The sequence below is a fragment of the Bos javanicus genome, chromosome 20, assembly GCF_032452875.1.
Source record: "Bos javanicus breed banteng chromosome 20, ARS-OSU_banteng_1.0, whole genome shotgun sequence".
Lineage (NCBI taxonomy): Eukaryota > Metazoa > Chordata > Mammalia > Artiodactyla > Bovidae > Bos > Bos javanicus.
Window position 1 is genome coordinate 44,100,267 of NC_083887.1, and position 18,274 is coordinate 44,118,540.

General features: G+C 37.8%; 1 protein-coding gene across 1 annotated transcript in view; it reads left to right on the forward strand.

The window, feature by feature from the left end:
• The first annotated feature begins 8,135 nt into the window (after positions 1–8,135).
• Positions 8,136–18,274, forward strand: part of LOC133233381 (histone H2B type 1-C/E/F/G/I-like) — a 30,818-nt gene continuing 20,679 nt past the window's right edge. Inside the window, exon 1 of the mRNA XM_061393155.1 lies at positions 8,136–8,186. Coding sequence (XP_061249139.1) covers positions 8,136–8,186 — 51 coding nt within the window. The remainder of the gene's footprint in view (positions 8,187–18,274) is intronic.

The following is an 18,274-nucleotide window of genomic DNA, read 5'->3' on the forward strand; positions in this document are numbered from 1 at the left end:
TTAATTTTCTTTGAAATGTTATTTTTACTATTTTCTTACATTATAGTTAACAATGCCCAGGTAGTGTAGTGGTAAAAGACCCTGCCTCCAAGGCAGGAGACATAAGAAATAGGGGTTTGATCCTGGGTTGGGAAGATCCCCTGGAGAAGGAAATGGCAACCCACTCCAGTGTTCCTGCCTGGAAAATCCCATGGACAGTGGAGCCTGGTGGGTTACAATCTATAGATTTGCAAAGAGTTGGACATGACTGAGTGACTTAGCATGCATCCATGGTAAATTTGAGTTACCTTGCTCTTGTTAGGTCACGGTTGCAAATATCCTTTTATGGTATTAATGTTACTAGGCATGAAGTACCATGAGACATCCCAGTAAATATCTGGGTTTTCTTTTAACTTTACTTGCTCTAAAGCAAATTAGCATCAGCACAAATATTTTCTCACAATAAATAATGAGGTTGTATTTTCTAGGTAATTAGAGTGAATAACTATCACATCTACTGCTATGAGTACTCAAATAATGACCAGAATGTAGAGGTAGTTATAAGATTAGAAGTAACCATATCCTGCTAGCAGTATCCATTCTTGATAACCATAATCTCTAGTTCAGTTCAGTTGCTCATTCATGCCTGAATCTTTGCTACCCCATAGACTGCAACACCCTAGTCTTCCCTCTCCATCACCAACTCCTGGAGCTTGCTCAAACTCATGCACATCAAGTCAGTGATGCCATCCAACCATCTCATCCTCTGTTGTCCCCTTCTCCTCCTGCCTTCAATCTTTCCCAGCATCAGGGTCTTTTCAAATGAGTCAGTTCTTTGCATCAGGCAGCCAAAGTATTGAAGTTTCAGTTTGAGCATCAGTCCTTCCAATGAATATTCAGGACTGGTTTCCTTTAGGATTGACTGGTTTGAGCTCCTTGCAGTTCAAGGGACTCTCAAGAGTCTTTTCCAACAACACAGTTCAAAAGCAACAATTCTTTGGTGCTCAGCTTTCTTTATAGTCCAACTCTCACATCCATACATGACTACTGGAAAAACCATAGCTTTGACTAGATGGATCTTTGTTGGCAAATAATGTCTCTGCTTTTTAATATGCTGTCTGGGTTGGTCATAATTTTTCTTCCAAGGAGCAAGAATCTTTTAATTTCATGGCTGCAGTCACCATCTGCAGTGATTTTGGAGCCCAGAAATTAAAGTCTGTCACTGTTTCCCTTGTTTCCCCATCTATTTGCCATGAATTGATGTGACCGAATACCATGATCTTGGTTTTCTGAATGTTGAGTTTTAAGCCAACTTTTTAACTCTCCACTTTCACTTTCATCAAGAGGCTCTTCAGTTCTTCTTTACTTTCTGCCATAAGGGTGGTGTCATCTGTGTATCTGAAGGTATTGATATTTCTCCCAGCAATCTTGATGCCGGCAATCTCTAGCCCACTAGCAACTATAGTAACAAAGTTGGAAGCACAAATTTCACATGTTACTCAGAGGAGTGATGGTGCAAAGAGCTACTACTTCAGACTTTACTTCCCTAGCTCATTTTTTAAAAAAAACTATTGTCATCACAGAACTATGTGATGGCCAACAGTTAAAAGTTTATAACTCATTTTGAAGATAGTTGTCAAACCTTTCAGGGTGTCTTGATAATATCTTGGTTGTGTTTTAAGGTCATGTTCGATTTATGTGTCAGTTTCTAGACAAGATTGTATACAATAGGACCCGAGTATCTCATGGACATGTGCCATTGTTCTATATCTCATGCACCCTTAGTCTGAGGTAATATTATGCAGAATGTCATGATATTAGTTGGAGGCTTTCTGAGTCCTCAGTTGGAAGTATTGCCTAAGGCTCTGGTGAGTCTCTGATGCTATCAGGGCCAATATACTGCAGTAGAAGCCCCATATATTGCTTCCATGTCTCATCCATTTCAAGTGTTAATTCTGCGTCCATTGGGGTGGCTGAAGACAGCAAATGGCCGACCTCCACTGAAGAAGACAGTCCATATGCTTGTTTTCTTCAGTAGCCCATCTGACTCTAGTTAATGCTCTTTGGAACAATAACTTAATGATACTCCCCAGACCTTTCTCATACTTATCCCAAAAATACTGTTTCCATTTTACAATGAGTTAGTATTGTAGTCACTATTTTTAATGAATCTCATGACTTGCATCTGATTACACAGTTCTTGATGGCATCTCTGGTTGTATAATAATTTTCAGCCATACTGCCAAGTCTTTAGTTTTTACTATGGCTTTGTGGCAGTCTTAAAGCTGCTTCACACATAGTGAATAATCATAGATTGTAGATTGTATGATATCACTCCAGAAGCCTAGATAGCTAAAGCTGTCACTAAAACTCTATTAAGATTATGAGAGACTCTATACCCTCTAACGGAGAAGGCAATGGCACCCCACTCCAGTACTCTTGCCTGGAAAATCCCATGGACAGAGGAGCCTGGTAGGCTGATGTCTAGGTGGTTGCATAGAGTCGGACACGACTGAGTGACTTCACTTTCACTTTTCATTTTTCATGCATTGGAGAAGGAAATGGCAACCCACTCCAGTGTTCTTGCCTGGAGAATCCTAGGAAGGGTGGAGCCTGTTGGGCTGCCATCTGTGGGGTCGCATAGAGTCGGACATGACTGAAGTGACTTAGCAGCAGCAGCAACAGCATACCCTCTAAATGTTTTACGGATAAAATGTTTTAATTTACCTTAGATACCTCCAACACCATGGGATCTAATGACTTAAGTGATCAGATAGGGTCATGTATACTGAGACATTAACATGCTGCACATTCCTTTGTTCTGGCTCCATTTGAAACTGAGAAGTAAACAAATCACTTGCTGAATGAGTTCAATACATATCCCAAAATCTACTATGAGCTCTCTTCAAAACTTAAAAAGCTTACTAAGTGCTGTTTTTTTGTAGATAATACAAAGCATAATGACTTTACCTTGGATGTTTCAGCATGCCCCAGAGCAATAAACCCTCTCCCCCAAATAATGCAAAATGATAGACCTCTGAATCTTTGTAATATTATTTCCCATCTTCTCATGCACATGTCCTCACATGAGGATGTCCAGATTACTTGTCACTTCTGGCTTACCAGTTCTCATTCTTATCATATTGTCAGTAGAGTGCACTAATGTGCTCATCTGTGGGATGTGTATAATGAAGGTCCACTTCATTATACACTAAACCACTATGGTGGTTTAGTTGCTAAGTTATGTCTGACTCTTGTGACCCCATGGACTGTAGCCTGCCAGGCTCCTCTGTCCAGGGGATTCTCCAGGCAAGAATACTGGAGTGTGTTGCCATTCCCTTTTCCAGGAGATCCTCCTGACCCAGGAATCGAACCTGGGTCTCCTGCATTGCAGGCAGATTCTTTACCAACTGAGCTACAAGTAAAGCCTATTTGTACTATAGAGAGTAAATATGTCCATGGGGGAACTATAAGAGATAAGCTACTGTCTATGTCAGATGAATGTGAAATACTCCTGCTTCTTCTACTCAATAGGGATTGGAAGGAATGAATTTGCAGATCAATAACAATGTGCCATGTGTGAGAAGTTGTGCTGAACTTTTCTAGTTAATCATACTACCTGCAGCAGAAAGCAAACCTTGTGACTAAGGTTTGACTGCTCTTATGGTAACCAGACAACACCATGATTCATCTAACAGCATTCCCTACATCTCTTATGTACTGATATTTATGAAGCTGGTTGATACCTTTCTAGCAGTATCATGATTCATACGGCTTAAAATCTTAGGAACTGAAGTACTTCAGCAAGCCATGGATTTTCAATACCCTACTTAACTATCAGTAATGCAGTCTCCACTATCATCTGGTCAGCAAGTGATTGGATTTTCCCCAACTCCATCCTCAGGGTTTACTTCCTAAGACCTCTTTTGTTTTCAACTCACTTGATTTGAGTTCTCCTGCAAGGAGACCTGAGTATTGTTTCTTTAGAAAGTATACAGCAAAACATTGGTAGGGGGGTAGGAAACAAAAACACAAAGAGGAAAAAGTAGAGAAATAAAGTATGCATTGTCAAGCCAGTTACAATCGTGTACTCTAGAAGCTCAGCTGCTCTGGGGGTAGTCTGAGTAAAATCAAATATATGCCTTGGTTCTCCCAACTAGGGAACAAAAATTATGTGGTATTTATATACCAAATCACTAATGTCACTGGATGAGGGCCTCTTCTGGGGCACCTGCACTCTGTCACTCTGGTTTGCCCTGAATTTGGACCAGTGGACTTCTTGGGGCAGGAAAAAAAAAAAAAAAGCATCTTTAAACAAAGATCACAGGTATTTTCAACATATTGCCTTTATTCTGTAAAGCATGGACCTGATACTAATAGCTTATACTAGTACTAGAGACTCTAGAAATTTGTTCCAGGATAGTACACAGATTGATCAGGTTTAGGGCTTGTTAGAAATAAAATAATTGACTAACTTCTATAATAAAAGGAAGTGAAGGCCAGAAAGAATTTTAAAATCAGGAGAAGAAGACATCATATGACTAGATGCTATGATAAGAATAAAAGGACAGGTGTAATAGGAGGAACAGAATGTATAAAAAGAAGGTTATGTCACCCTCAAAGTCACATAGAAAAAATAAAATTTTTATTTTATTTTATTAATTTTAAATCAACATTACAGAAAGCACAACAATTAAATCCAGAAAGGGCAGTGGTCAGATTTGGATTAATAGATAGAAATCTATCATAGTAATGTGAGAAATTACCTAAGAAGAGCTAAGTGTATCAAATGGCACATGGTTATTCTTTGACTCTAAATATCCTGGTAAGAGACAATGTTATCATCCTTCCTTAGCTGTTCCATCAAATATCTGTTCTCTTCTTACATATTTCCAGTGAAAGGGAAAAAGTGACCTACACATCACTGTAAGAATTTGATGTGTATCCCCATAGCAAAAACTATATAAAAGTAGACTATATGAAATTGAAGACACTGAATGTTCAGATGATTTTAAAAAGCTCATATAGGCCATTGCAGATGATATGGGCATGGCATAGTAAACAACATGTAATGTTACAGATTTAGTGAGTGCAGTGCATGCCATTAGGGAGGGAAAGAGAACTCTGGACCCAGAAAAGCATAGATTGGGTAAAAGAATAGCTATTTGTTTAGTGCTATTGAGGACAAGAGCTTCTAATATGGAATCAACTTTATAGGCAGTCTGGGGTCAGAATGCAAATAGTTTTGAAACTCTGAGTGGTTTAAATTTTATTCTGTAGGAAATGAGTAGCCACTGATGGTTTTTAAACAGAGGAGTGGCATGGATAGAAATATGAGGGAAGTTTAGGTTTAAGAGAAAGGAGAGAGAAGATGCAATGAGGTCATGTATCCCCAAGATTATTTAGCAGTAGAATAAACTGAGGAGAAGCAGTCAGAATGAGATAAGACAGAGTATTTTGGAATAACTGATTTGAACTTCTTTTTGCATTATGATTTTTAAAATTATGGAATAAAGCTAACAAGGAACATTATTATGAATGTTAGCCCATCTCAAGTTTATATGCCATCTCTGGCCTATGAAGATGGGATGATGAATGGTGGGGGTTGGCAGAGTAACTGAAAATTTCTTTCCCTCAAATCCATCCCTGTACTCTACCTCTGAAAATACCCAAGCTTAGTCATCATCTCTGCTTTTTAGTCAGAATAATAAAAGACATATTTTTAGATATGTATGAAAGGAATATTTTAAATAGAATGTTTTTATTTCCCATTAATATGTTCCTCATTCCAAAGCCTATTTCAATGCAGTTACCACAAAAAGAGGGATAAGAAGATTACAAAAAAGAGTAAGTGACTAACTAGAGTTAAACTACTAAAGGAAAGAAAATTTTATTTTAGAAAGTGCTGTTTGTAAGACTCTTTAATAAATCCTTTTTAAAAGCCTTTGACTGTGTGGATCACAATAAACTGTGGAAAATTCTTAAAGAGATGGGAATATCAGACCATCTTACCCATCTCCAGAGAAACCTGTATTCAGGTCAAGAATCAACAGTTAGAACTGGACATGGAACAATGAACTGGTACAAAATTAGGAAAGGAGTATGTCAAGGCTGTATAGTGTCACCCTGCTTATTTAACTTATATGCAGACTACATCATGCAAAATGCCAAACTGGATGACTCACAAGATGGAATAAAAATTTCCAGGAGAAAGATCACCAACCTCAGATATGCAGATGATACCACTCTAGTGGCAGAAAGCGGAAAGGAACCAAAGAGCCTCTTGATGAAGGTTAAAGAGGAAACTGAAAAAGTTAGCTTAAAAAAATTTCAAAAAATTAAGATCATAGCATCAGGCTCACCACTTCATGGCAATCAGATGGGGAAAGATGGAAACAGTGTCAGATCTCATTTTCTTGGGCTCCAAAAACACTGTGGACAATGCCTGCAGCTATGAAATTAAAAGATGCTTGTTCCTTGAAAAGAAATATATGACAAACCAAAATAGCATATTAAAAAGCAGAGACATAACTTTGCTAACAAAGGTCTGTATAGTCAAAGCTATGGTTTTTCCAGGAGCCATGTACAGATGTGAGCGGTAGACCATAAAGAAGGCTGAGCGCCAAAGAACAGATGCTTTCGAACTGTGGTGCTAGAGAAGACTCTTGAGAGTTCCTTGGACAGCAAGGCAATCAAACCAGTCAATCCTAAAGGAAACCAACCCAGAATATTCATTGGAAAGACTGGTGCTGAAACTAAAGTTCCAATACTTTGACCACCTAATGCAAAGAGCCAACCCACTGGAAAAGACCCTGATGCTGGGAACTTGGATGGCAGGAGAAGAAGGGGGCAACAGAGGATGAGATGGTTGGATGGCATCACTGAGTTTGAGCAAATTCCGGGAGATAGTGAAGGACAGGGAAGCCTGGCATGCTATAGTCCATGGGTTGCAAAGAGCTGGACACAACTGAACAACAAGAGTAATGTCAGCATCATGACAATGTGAGATGTTCCCTTTGTCTCTTCCCTTCAATCTACCACCAGTAACATTTCTATAACTCAAAGGTGTGTCAGTCTAACATACATGGACAGCAGATAATTCCTCACATCCATACATCTAAATAGTGAGTGGAATAAAAGAGGAGGCACAATGAGAGAAACAACAGATATGATACTTGCAATCCTGGACCCCCAGTTGCAGCAGATCAGTCTACAGCTCCAGAGAACAAGAAAATATGGATGTGAGCATACAAAAATGCAGAGGTGTTTATGGTCACAGGGAACCAGGTGGCAGTAGGACTTGAAATCTTATCTAGCAGTTGTGACCTGACAACCCTGCTCACAGCAGAGACACCCCTATCCCGGCTTTTCCTCTAGGTCCCCCTTTTCCTGCAGTGTTGGAGCCTGTGATCCAAGAGACTCTGAATGTAGTGATGGTGTCCATCATGCTCATGCCCCAGGTGGCAACACGAGCAGTAGCAGGATATTATGATTTCAGAAGTATAAGCACTGACAAGGATTCCAGACAACACTTCTGACAAAGGTGCTGTGCTAGGTGTCAGTCGTGTCTGAGTCTTTGTGACCCCATGGACTGTAGCCCGCCAGGTTCCTCTGTTCATGGGGATATTCTGACAAAGGTAGTGAAGGGTAAAACTATCCATTCTGTAATATGGCCAGAGGCAGCTCAGCTCAGAGAAACTTAAAATTTGTGCTATACTGCTACTTACTGAAAAACAAAAGACAGACCTCTAATTATTCAATGATAGCATGATGGACTTTTAGGATTAAAAAAAAAAACAAAACAAAGATTTTATCTCAAGAAGAAAGGCGCTTGTTACTTCAAATGTGCCAGCAGAGGAATAACTCATGCCTGAAAAGCTACAATAACAAGGTACAAATTGCAATCCTCCAGTAACCAACAAACTCATGGAATACTATGACCTAACTGACAGAGAATTCAAGACAATTGTCATAAAGAAACTCAAAGAGCTATAAGAAAACTCAGAAAGGCAGTTCATTGAGCTCAGAAATAAAATTAATCAGCAGAAGAAACACTTTACTACAGGAATTGAAATTCTAAAAAAATCAAATTCTGAAGCGAAAAACCTCAAAGAGATGAAGAATACATTAAAAGCAATGGAAATAGAACAGACGACATGGAAGAGAGGATTAGTGAGCTAGATGATGGGAATTTTGAAATGATACAGGTAGAGGAGAAGAGAGAATTTCAGTGAAAAAATTATTTGAAAACTATCCAATTCTATTAGAAGAGCAATATTAAAATAAGGAAGATCCAGAGGGAAAAGAGAGGGAGAAGAAAACAGAGAGTACATTCAAAGAAATAGGAGCTGCTGCTGCTGCTAAGTCACTTCAGTCATGTCCGACTCTGTGTGGCCCCATAGATGGCAGCCCACCAGGCTCCCCTATCCCTGGGATTCTCCAGGCAAGAACACTGGAGTGGGTTGCCATTTCCTTCTCCAGTGCATGAAACTGAAAAGTGAAAGTGAAGTCGCTCAGTCGTGTCCGACCCTCAGCGACCCCATGGACTCCAGCCTTGCCGGCTCCTCCATCCATGGGATTTTCCAGGCAAGAGTACTGGAGTGGGGTGCCATTGGAGCTGAGAATGTCCCAAACCTGGGGTGGAAACTAGGTATAAAAGGCCATGAAGCTAAGAAAACTCCTAACTACCTCCAAAGATACCTTCTCTGAGACACATTATATCTAAATTGTAAAAGTCAGTGACAAAGAACTGTAAAGACATCCAGGGAAAAGAAGGATGGTAATCTATAGATATACCCCCATTAGGCTAGCAGCAAATTACTTAGCAGAAACTATATATGCAAGGAGAGCTCAGATGACATTCAGAATCCTGGAAGATAAAACCTTTCACCTAAGAATACTCTATTCAGCAAGGCTTTCATTCATATATGAAGGAGAAATAAAGGGTTTTCCAGACAAACAAAAGCTGAGGAATTCCGTCAACACTGGACCTGTCTTACAAGAACTGTTGAAAGGAGTGCTTCTACCTGGGACAAAAAAGGCAAATGTAAGGAAAAACTTTGAGTAAGGTACTAGAATCAGAAAACTGCAACTCTATATCAGACTAGGTTGTTAAATACTTAATTGTATCATAAAGGTCAAGGGAAATAAAAGCAGTAAAAATAAATAACCACTTCAAATCGGTAAAGAACTCACAATGTTAAAAGGCATAATTTGGTAATTTGATAAAACTAAAAGGAAAGAGGAAAAACATGGGACTTGTATAGACAAATGAAGACGATATCATCAGAAAATGACTACTTTATCTATGAGATGTTTTATACCAACCTCATGGTAACCACAAAACATAAATCTAAAGAAGAGATATGAAACATAAGAGGAAACAGAGAAAATCATACAAAACTATCAAACTAAAATTGCAGAAAAACACAAGGAGAAAGGAATAATACAGATATAGAGAAACCAGAAAACAAAAGATAAAATGAAGTACTAAGACCTCATCTATTAATAATCACCCTAAATATAAATGGGTTGAATTAGTTGATCAAGACACAGAGTGACTGAATGAATTAAAAAATAAGACCCAACTATATACTTCTTCCAGGACACTCTAATAAGCTGTAATAAGTATATAAGCAGTACACTAACACTGACCTTAGAAATATTATTCTGAGTATGTCTTCTCTGGCAAGGGAAACAAAAGCACAAATAAATAAATGGGATACAAGCTGGATTTGCACAGCAAAGAAAACCATCAACCTAATTAAAACATATTTTGGAAAAGATATCTGCAAATCATAACTGAAAGCGGTTAACTCTTAAATATATAACTAACTCATACCAAAAAAATAAATAAATAAATAAAATAACAGGGAGAGAAGTTGAATAGATATTTTTCCAAAGAAGACATATGGATAGCCAACCATACAGATGGTTGAACATCACTATTAGGGAAATTAAAATCACAACCACAATGAACGATCACTTTACCCCTTTTAGAATGGCTACTAGAAAGCAAGGCAAGAAATGAGAAGTGTTAGAGAGGATGGAGACAAGTGAATCTTCATACACTTCTGGTGGGAATATAAGTTGGTGCAGCAACAGTGGAACACACTGTAGAGGTTCCTCACTAAATTAAGAATAGAACTACCATATTATCCAGCTATTTCACTTCTGAGTATTTATCCAAAGCAAACAAGAACACAAGTTTGAAAAAATACACGCACTCCTATGTTCACTGCAGCACTATTTACAATAGCCAAGATGTGGAAAAAAATCTAAGTACCCACAGACAGATAAATGGATTAAAAAGATATATACAATGTAACACCACTTAGTCATAAAAAGAAAAAGAAAGAAACTTGTCATTTGTGACAATGTGGATGGGGCTCAGGCTGAATGAAATGTCAGATGAAGAAAGGCAACTATCATAGGATTTCACTCACAGGTGAATTTTTTTTTCTTAAAACAAATAAGAACAAACCAAAACAAAAACAGATACAGAGAAAAAAGAAGTGATTACTGGAGGGAAAGAGGGTGGGGGAAAGGTGAAAAGGATAAAGGGGGTCAACTGTATGGGGAGGGATGGAGACAAAGTCTTTGGTGGTGAGCACATTGAAATTTATACAGAAGTCAAGATATAATACAGTACACATGAAATGTATAATGTTATAAATTTAAAAATCTGAAAACAAAAATAAATCAATGCTTTTGAAAATGTCAGATTGCCATTACTGAGTATTTAGGCACATGATTAAGTCAATTAGTCAAGTCAACTCATGGACTATGCCTTGAGTATGCAGTAAGCTATTTTATCTGAGAATGATATTTTTACCCATTTATTGCAATAATAATCACACATGTTATTTCAATATTTTAATGATTCTAATTTATGTACCATGTAATATACTATGTGTGTGCTAAGTTGCTTTAGTTGTGTTTGACTGCATGCCATCCTATGGACCATAGCTCACCAGGCTCCTCTGTCCATGGAATTCTTCAGGCAAGAATACTGGAATGGGTTGCTATGCTCTCCTCCAGGGGATCCTCCTGAGACAGGGATTGAAGCTGCATCTCTTTCCTCCCTTGCTTTGGCAGGTGGGTCCTTAACACTAGTGAAATCTGGGAAGCCCCATGATATTATATACATATATATAGAATATACTATTTTTATACTACTATTGTTCAGTTGCTCAGTAGTGTCTGACTCTTTGAGATCCCATCAGTTGAGTTCAGTTCAGTTGCTCAGTCGTGTCTGCCTCTTTGGGACCCCATGAATCGCAGCATGCCAGGCATTCCTGTCCATCACCAACTCCCGGAGTTCACTCAGACTCATGTCCATCGAGTCAGTGATGCCATCCAGCCATCTCATCCTCTGTCGTTCCCTTCTCCTCCTGTTCCCAATTCCTCCCAGCATCAGAGTCTTTTCCAATGAGTCAACTCTTTGCATGAGGTGGCCAAAGGACTGGAGTTTCAGCTTTAGCATCATTCCTTCCAAAGATCCCAAGGCTGATCTCCTTCAGAATGGACTGGTTGGATCTCCTTGCAGTCCAAGGGACTCTCAAGAGTCTTCTCCAACACCACAGTTCAAAAGCATCAATTCTTCGGCGCTCAGCTTTCTTCACAGTCCAACTCTCACATCCACACAGAACCACTGAAAAAACCATAGCCTTGACAAAGTATGTCTGTTTGTTGACAAAGTAATGTCTCTGCTTTTCAATATGCTATTTAGGTTGGTCATAACTTTTCTTCCAAGGAGTAAGTGTCTTTTAATTTCATGGCTGCAATCAGCATCTGCAGTGATTTTGGAGCCCCCAAAAATAAAGTCTGATACTGTTTCCCCATCTATTTCCCATGAAGTGATGGGACCAGATGCCATGATCTTCGTTTTCTGAATGTTGAGTTTGAAGCCAACTTTTTCACTCTCCTCTTTCACCTTCATCAAGAGGCTTTTCAGTTCCTCTTCACTTTCTGCCATAAGGGTGGTGTCATCTGCATATCTGAGGTTATTGATATTTCTCCTGGCAATCTTGATTGCAGCTTGTGCTTCTTCCAGCCCAGAATTTCTCATGATGTACTCTGCGTGTAAGTTAAATAAGCAGGGTGACAATATTCAGCCTTGATGTACTCCTTTTCCTATCCCATGGACTACAGCAAACCAGGCTTCCCTGTTCTTCACCATCTCCTGGAATTTGCTCAAACTCATGTCCATTGAGTCGGTGATGCCATCCAACCATCTCATCCTCTATCGTCCCCTTCTTCTCCTGCCTTCAATCTTTCCCAGCATCAGGATCTTTTCCAACGAGTTGGAGGACTATATATACTATACTAATTGCTTTGATTTGTGATCAAACATAACCCCATGTTTTGAAAATTGTCTGATGGCATAGTATAATGCAAACAAACAAACTTATTCACGTTTTTCCCCAGGAACTAAAATAGGAGTATATGACCAACAATAAAATGCAAATGAAATATAATACAAATTTTCAAGAAATATAACTTTTACTTGGTAGTATAACCATAAGCTGCTGAAAGATCATAACTTCTATGCTTGTAACAAAGAAGTAACAGTTTATCATTATCACTGTTTAGAAACATTTTACATATGCCAGTAAACACTGCCAACTCTTTCACCAATGCCAAAATGTTAAAAACAACTGTAGCCTTAAACAGAATTTAAGTGAGCAAACTGTGGGAATCCTCTGGTCAGATCCCTGGTTGATTTGTCCTCCATACAAGATGCAGTCCCAATGCTATTGTTATTCAGTTTCTAAGTTGTATCTCTTTGCAATCCCATGGCCTGTAGCACACCAGGTACCTTTGTTGTCCATTATCTCCAGGAGTGTGCTCAAATTATTGTCCATCAAGTTGGTGGTGCTATCTAACTATCTCATCATCTGCTGCCCCCTTGTCCTATAGCCTTAAGTCTTTCCCAGCATCATGGTCTTTTCTAATAAGTTTTCTCTTTGCATCAGCTGGCCAAAGTACTGGAACTTAAGCTTTAGCATCAGTCCTTCCAATGAATATTCAGGGTTGATTTCCTTTAGGACTGACTGGTTTGATCTCCCTGCTGTCCAAGGGACTCTCAAGAGCCTTCTCCAGCACCACAATTTGAAAGCATCAATTCTTTAGCGCTCATTCTTCTTTATGATCCAATTCTCACATGCAAACATGGCTATTGGAAAAACCATAGCTTTACCTATATGAACCTTTGTCTGCAAAGTGATTCTGGTTTTAGTCACATAATCATTTTCTTTTAGTTCTTCTTCTTGTCCATACTCTTAAGATAAAGATATTGCAAATATGGAAGAGTGAAAACTAGTTATTACATTTTCCATCTATTAAGCAGGCTAAGGTTATACAGAAGGGTATATTTTTAGGTGAGTTGATAAGGGAAGATTTCTCTGCAAACATGAGTTTAAGAGACATGTAACTAAAGGTGAGGAACCCTGGAAGCGTCTTGGAAAAGACTATTTTTGGTAGTCTGAAAAATGGATACAAAAACTAGAGACAGAGCCTGTCTTGACTGTTTAACGAGCTTCAAGTTGACCTGCGATTCTTAGCAAAGCAACCCCAGTGGGAGAGTTAAGGCATGAGCAGCTAGATTATGTAGGATGCAGTAGTCAATAGGAAGAAACTTAGGTTTTATTCCCAGTGTGCTGAAAGGTCAGGAGACTATGCTATTGAGGAGAATAACATGATCTAACTGGCATTTGAAAAGATGCATTCTGGTTGTTGTGTGGAAAACTGATATAAAGAACCAGGGTATGTGGGAACATGGAGATCAATTAAAAAGGTTGTTGTTCAAGCAGGCATTAGATGCTCTGAGTGGCTATGGTGGTGGTATATGACATGTGGAGAAAGAATTAAATCTAAAATGTGCTGTAAATTTAAAATGTAATCAAACAAGATTTACTAATAGTCCATGCAAAGATATGAGAACAAAGGGACAAGTATAACTCCAAGTTTTCAGGTAGGAGTAACTTGAAAAATGCCAGTGCCACTTACTGAGTTAGAAAATACTGGGGAAGAAGTACATACAGGTTAAGTCCATGATGTCTCTTAAACATTCAAGACAGATGTATGATTCTGCAGTACAGGGAGGATACTTGAGGGCCAGCAACACAACTGAGGTAGACTAAGGAGATTTCACAAGGGACTTAAATGGAGAAATGAGAAATGAGGTGAGGACTAAATTCTAGGAGATGCCAAACTTAACAAGTGGAGGGTGTCTTAAAAGATGGGAAGGGTATATCAGATAAGGATGAGATTTAAACCTCAATGAGATATGAGAAAAACCAGGAACATTTTGTATCACAGGTAATGAAGTGTTTCAATATTCATTTCACCCTTACAACCACTCTGGATGAGAGACTAGATAGCTATTTTATTTTTACCTACTGGGTCGATGAGGGCTTCCCTGTTTGCTCAGTGGTAAAGAATCTGCCTGCCAATGTAGGAGGCACAGGTTTGATCCCTGGATCAGGGAGATCTCCTAGAGAAGGCAATGGCAACCCACTCCAATATTCTTACCTGGAGAATACCATGGAGAGAGGAGCCTAGCAGGCTACAGTCCATGATGTTGCAAAAGAATCAGACTTGACTTAGAGACTGCTGCTGCTGCTAAGTCGCTTCAGTCGTGTTCAACTCTTTGCGACCCCATAAATGGCAGTCCATTAGGCTCCTCTGCCCCTGGGATTCTCCAGGCAAGAATAATGGAGTGGGTTGCCATTTCCTTCTCCAATGCATGAAACTGAAAAGTGAAAGTGAAGTTGCTCAGTCGTGTCCGACTCCTAGCGACCTCATGGACTGCAGCCTACCAGGCTCCTCTGTCCATGGGATTTTCCAGGCAAGAGTACTGGAGTGGGGTGCCATTGCCTTCTCCGTTGACTTAAAGACTAAACAACAACAAATGGGTAAACACTTGGGGTTCAGGAAGATTAGTGTGTAATAGTGTGTGTGTGCTCAACTATGTCTGACTTTTTGTGACCCCATGGACTATATAGCCTGCCAGGCTGTCTATGGAAATTTCCAGGCAAGAATACTGGAGGGTTGACACAGAGCCCCTTTTTGAGATTCCTGAGCCATACAGCAAATTCCCATCAGCCATCCATTTTACACATGGTAATGTAAGTTTCCATGTTACTCTCTTCATACATCTCACCCTCTCCTCCCCTTTCCCCATGTCCATAAGTCTATTCTCTGTTTCTCCATTGCTGCCTTGTGAATAAATTCTTCAGTACCATGTTTCTAGATTTCATTTATATGCATTAGAATATGATGTTTATCTTTCTCTGACTTATTTCTCTCTGTTTAATAGGTTCTAGGTTCACCCACCTCATTGGAACTCACTCAAAGATGTTCCTCTTTATGGCTGAGTAATATTCCAGAGGGGTTGGGATGGGGAGGGAGATGGGAGGGGGTTCAGGTGGGAGGGGATATATGTATACCTATGGCTGATTCATGTTGAGGTTTGACAGAAAACAGCAAAATTCTGTAAAGCAATTATCCTTCAATTAAAAAATTAATTAAAAAATACTGGGGGGGGGTATTTCCTTCTCCAGGGGATCTTCCCATCCCAGGGATTGAACCCATGTTGCCTATGTCTCCTGCATTGGCAGCTGGATTCTTAGATGTATCTACTATTATAAAGTTAGTAAATAGCAAGAAATACCCAGAACAATGTGTCTTCTGAGGACTAGACCAAAAACCTCAACTGAAAGCAAAAATAAAATTGAAAATCATGAGTAGTTTTTTTTTAAAACAGAGAAAAATATTGTATCTATGTGTAGACCTCAGTAAAAGCTTAAATTTATAGACTTTGACCAAAGTACTTAAACACTATTGATGATAGATGTCTTTCTCAGAAGTGAGAAGGAAGCCTATAGCTCATTTTTTAAAATTTCAGAGTTAATATGTTTGAAACATTCTAGTATGAAAAGTGACTCTCCTTTGACATACACTAGCATAACAGGAGACAAAAGTCAGGGTTACTTCTTTCATAGAAGAAGTTCCACAGAGGTCTAGAAGATACAGTAATGGTAAATATTTTTAAAGCATGTGTTGGTCGATAGATTTCCCAATATATATGTCCAGATTTCATAAATATCAAAGGAGAATTTAACAACAAACTATAATATAGAGTATAATTAAGTAACCTTTTTCTTGCCATTAGTCTCTTAAAATATCAAAATATGAAAAATAGAGTTCCCTTTTATCATGGTTTTTAATTAAAATTTAACCAGATTCTTAATTCTTTAACATAAAAAATGGGACAATTAGAAATATAATAAATAAATAAATAATTAATTATAAAAAAATAAAATAAAAATTACAAGACAAATGGAAAAAAAAGAAATATAATAATTCACTAGCACTTATCACATCCACAAATCTGTTAGTATTGTTTCATATTTTATGTTATCATGCGTATAATGTAGTTTTTAAATATAATTGTGATTGTTTTCCACAATTAAGTGAATGCAGTAGTTATTCCACTATCATTTCAAAGTTTATTCATTCTTGGGATTTTTTTTGGTCATTTTTTCTTTTTTGGCTCCAGGATTTTAGTTTTCCAGCCAGAGATTGAACCTGAGCCCTCAGAAGTGAGAGCTAACAGTCCTAACCACTAGATTGCCAGGGAATTACCTGAGTTCCTTAGACTGTCTTCATTTTGTTAATGGGAACAAAAAAAAGAAGAAAAAAGTGCTGCACGTACTTAGCATATGCAGTTTTAGAATTTGTATTTATTTCCTCTGTATTTGAACAAAAATGACATGTTTTTATTAGGCAACACATTTATTCTTTCAACAGTTGTAGAACTGGGTTCATTTTCTCTGTGCATTGAACTGTATATATAAGAAGCCCAAATATAGTGTATAAGGTTTTTTTATTTTTCTTCTTCTCTAGGTTAAGATGTCTCTACAATTTTTCTTTGAAAATTAAAGTTAGCTATGTATCTTACAGTTTTTAGATCCCAATTTTGTTGCTGTTGTTGCTATGGCAAGTGTCATTTTCCCCTGGAAATGAAAATGTTCCTTCAGAGGCAAATATTTCTAGAAGCATAGGTTTTAATGCTTCCTGGTTCCTAATATATTAATTACTTCTACAATTTGTCAGTACCCCAAAATACTTACATTGTATTGATATTTTCTGTCTTTTCTAACTATCTTATTTAAATTGTGTTCCTTTATTCTAAATTCTATGTAATATTTTTTTATTAAGATGTCCTGGATACAACTAGAAAATTTTTCCAAGTATACAGTTCAGAGTGAATTAGGTTACAGCATACCCTTCTAAAATTAGATATTAAAAAGTCAGTATGATCACCACTGAACAAAGTGTTTCCATGTGTTCTAAGTCACTTCACACCAGTGGTCAATCAATAATGTTAAACCTCAAAGTTAGTGAGCGATGGAAAAATAGGAGTTTTTCCTGGTTATTCATGCACTAGTTTCCAAGAATAACTAATTTTTCCATACGCATGTGAGGTATGTAAGTAAGTCAAGAATTGTGAACTTCAAGAAAAAAAGGATTCAACTTTTTATCAGTAAGTTTCATGTAAGCTGTAGGTTTAAAATAGGTTTCTTTTTTATTGTGTTTAAGGAGTTTATTGCTAGTCTTCATGTGGTGAGAATGTTCAAATTTAATGGATGTGCATTTTCTCAATTTCTTTTGTTACACTAATTGAAATGATCATGTGGTTTTATCATTTATCCTATTAATGTTAAATCCTATTAATTTTCAGATGTTAAACCAAATTTGCATTCCTGGGATAAACTGCTCATGCTGTTTCACCTTTTATGTCCACTGCTGAACGGTTTGTCCTTACTTTGAGAAGACATGTGTCCATGCTTATGAGAGATATTCATCAATAATTTGTGTAACATCTTTTCATAGTTTTTGGTATTAGATTAATACGGACTTTAAGGAATGAGTTGGATAACATTTTTCTTTTCTATTTTCTGAAGAATTTGTGAAGGATCGTGTTTTTGTTTTTTTTTTTTTTTGTTAGAACAGATAAAAAACATCTGCTCTCAGTCTTTTGTAAAAATAATTCTTTGATTATTTTTTTTTTAGTTTCAATACTTCTATTTAAGTTGTTTAGTAAGTTTCACTATTTGCATTGTTCTATATTTCTTTTATCTATTTTTTTTGCAAAGCGTTACAGAAATTGGAGGATTTTTGTCAATATCAGTACTGATGCCTGCTCTCCCTCCCTTTAATTCTTGATTTTGGCATTTGTTTCATCTGCCTTATACACTTAGTAAGCAGAGAATTTCTTGAATCTCTC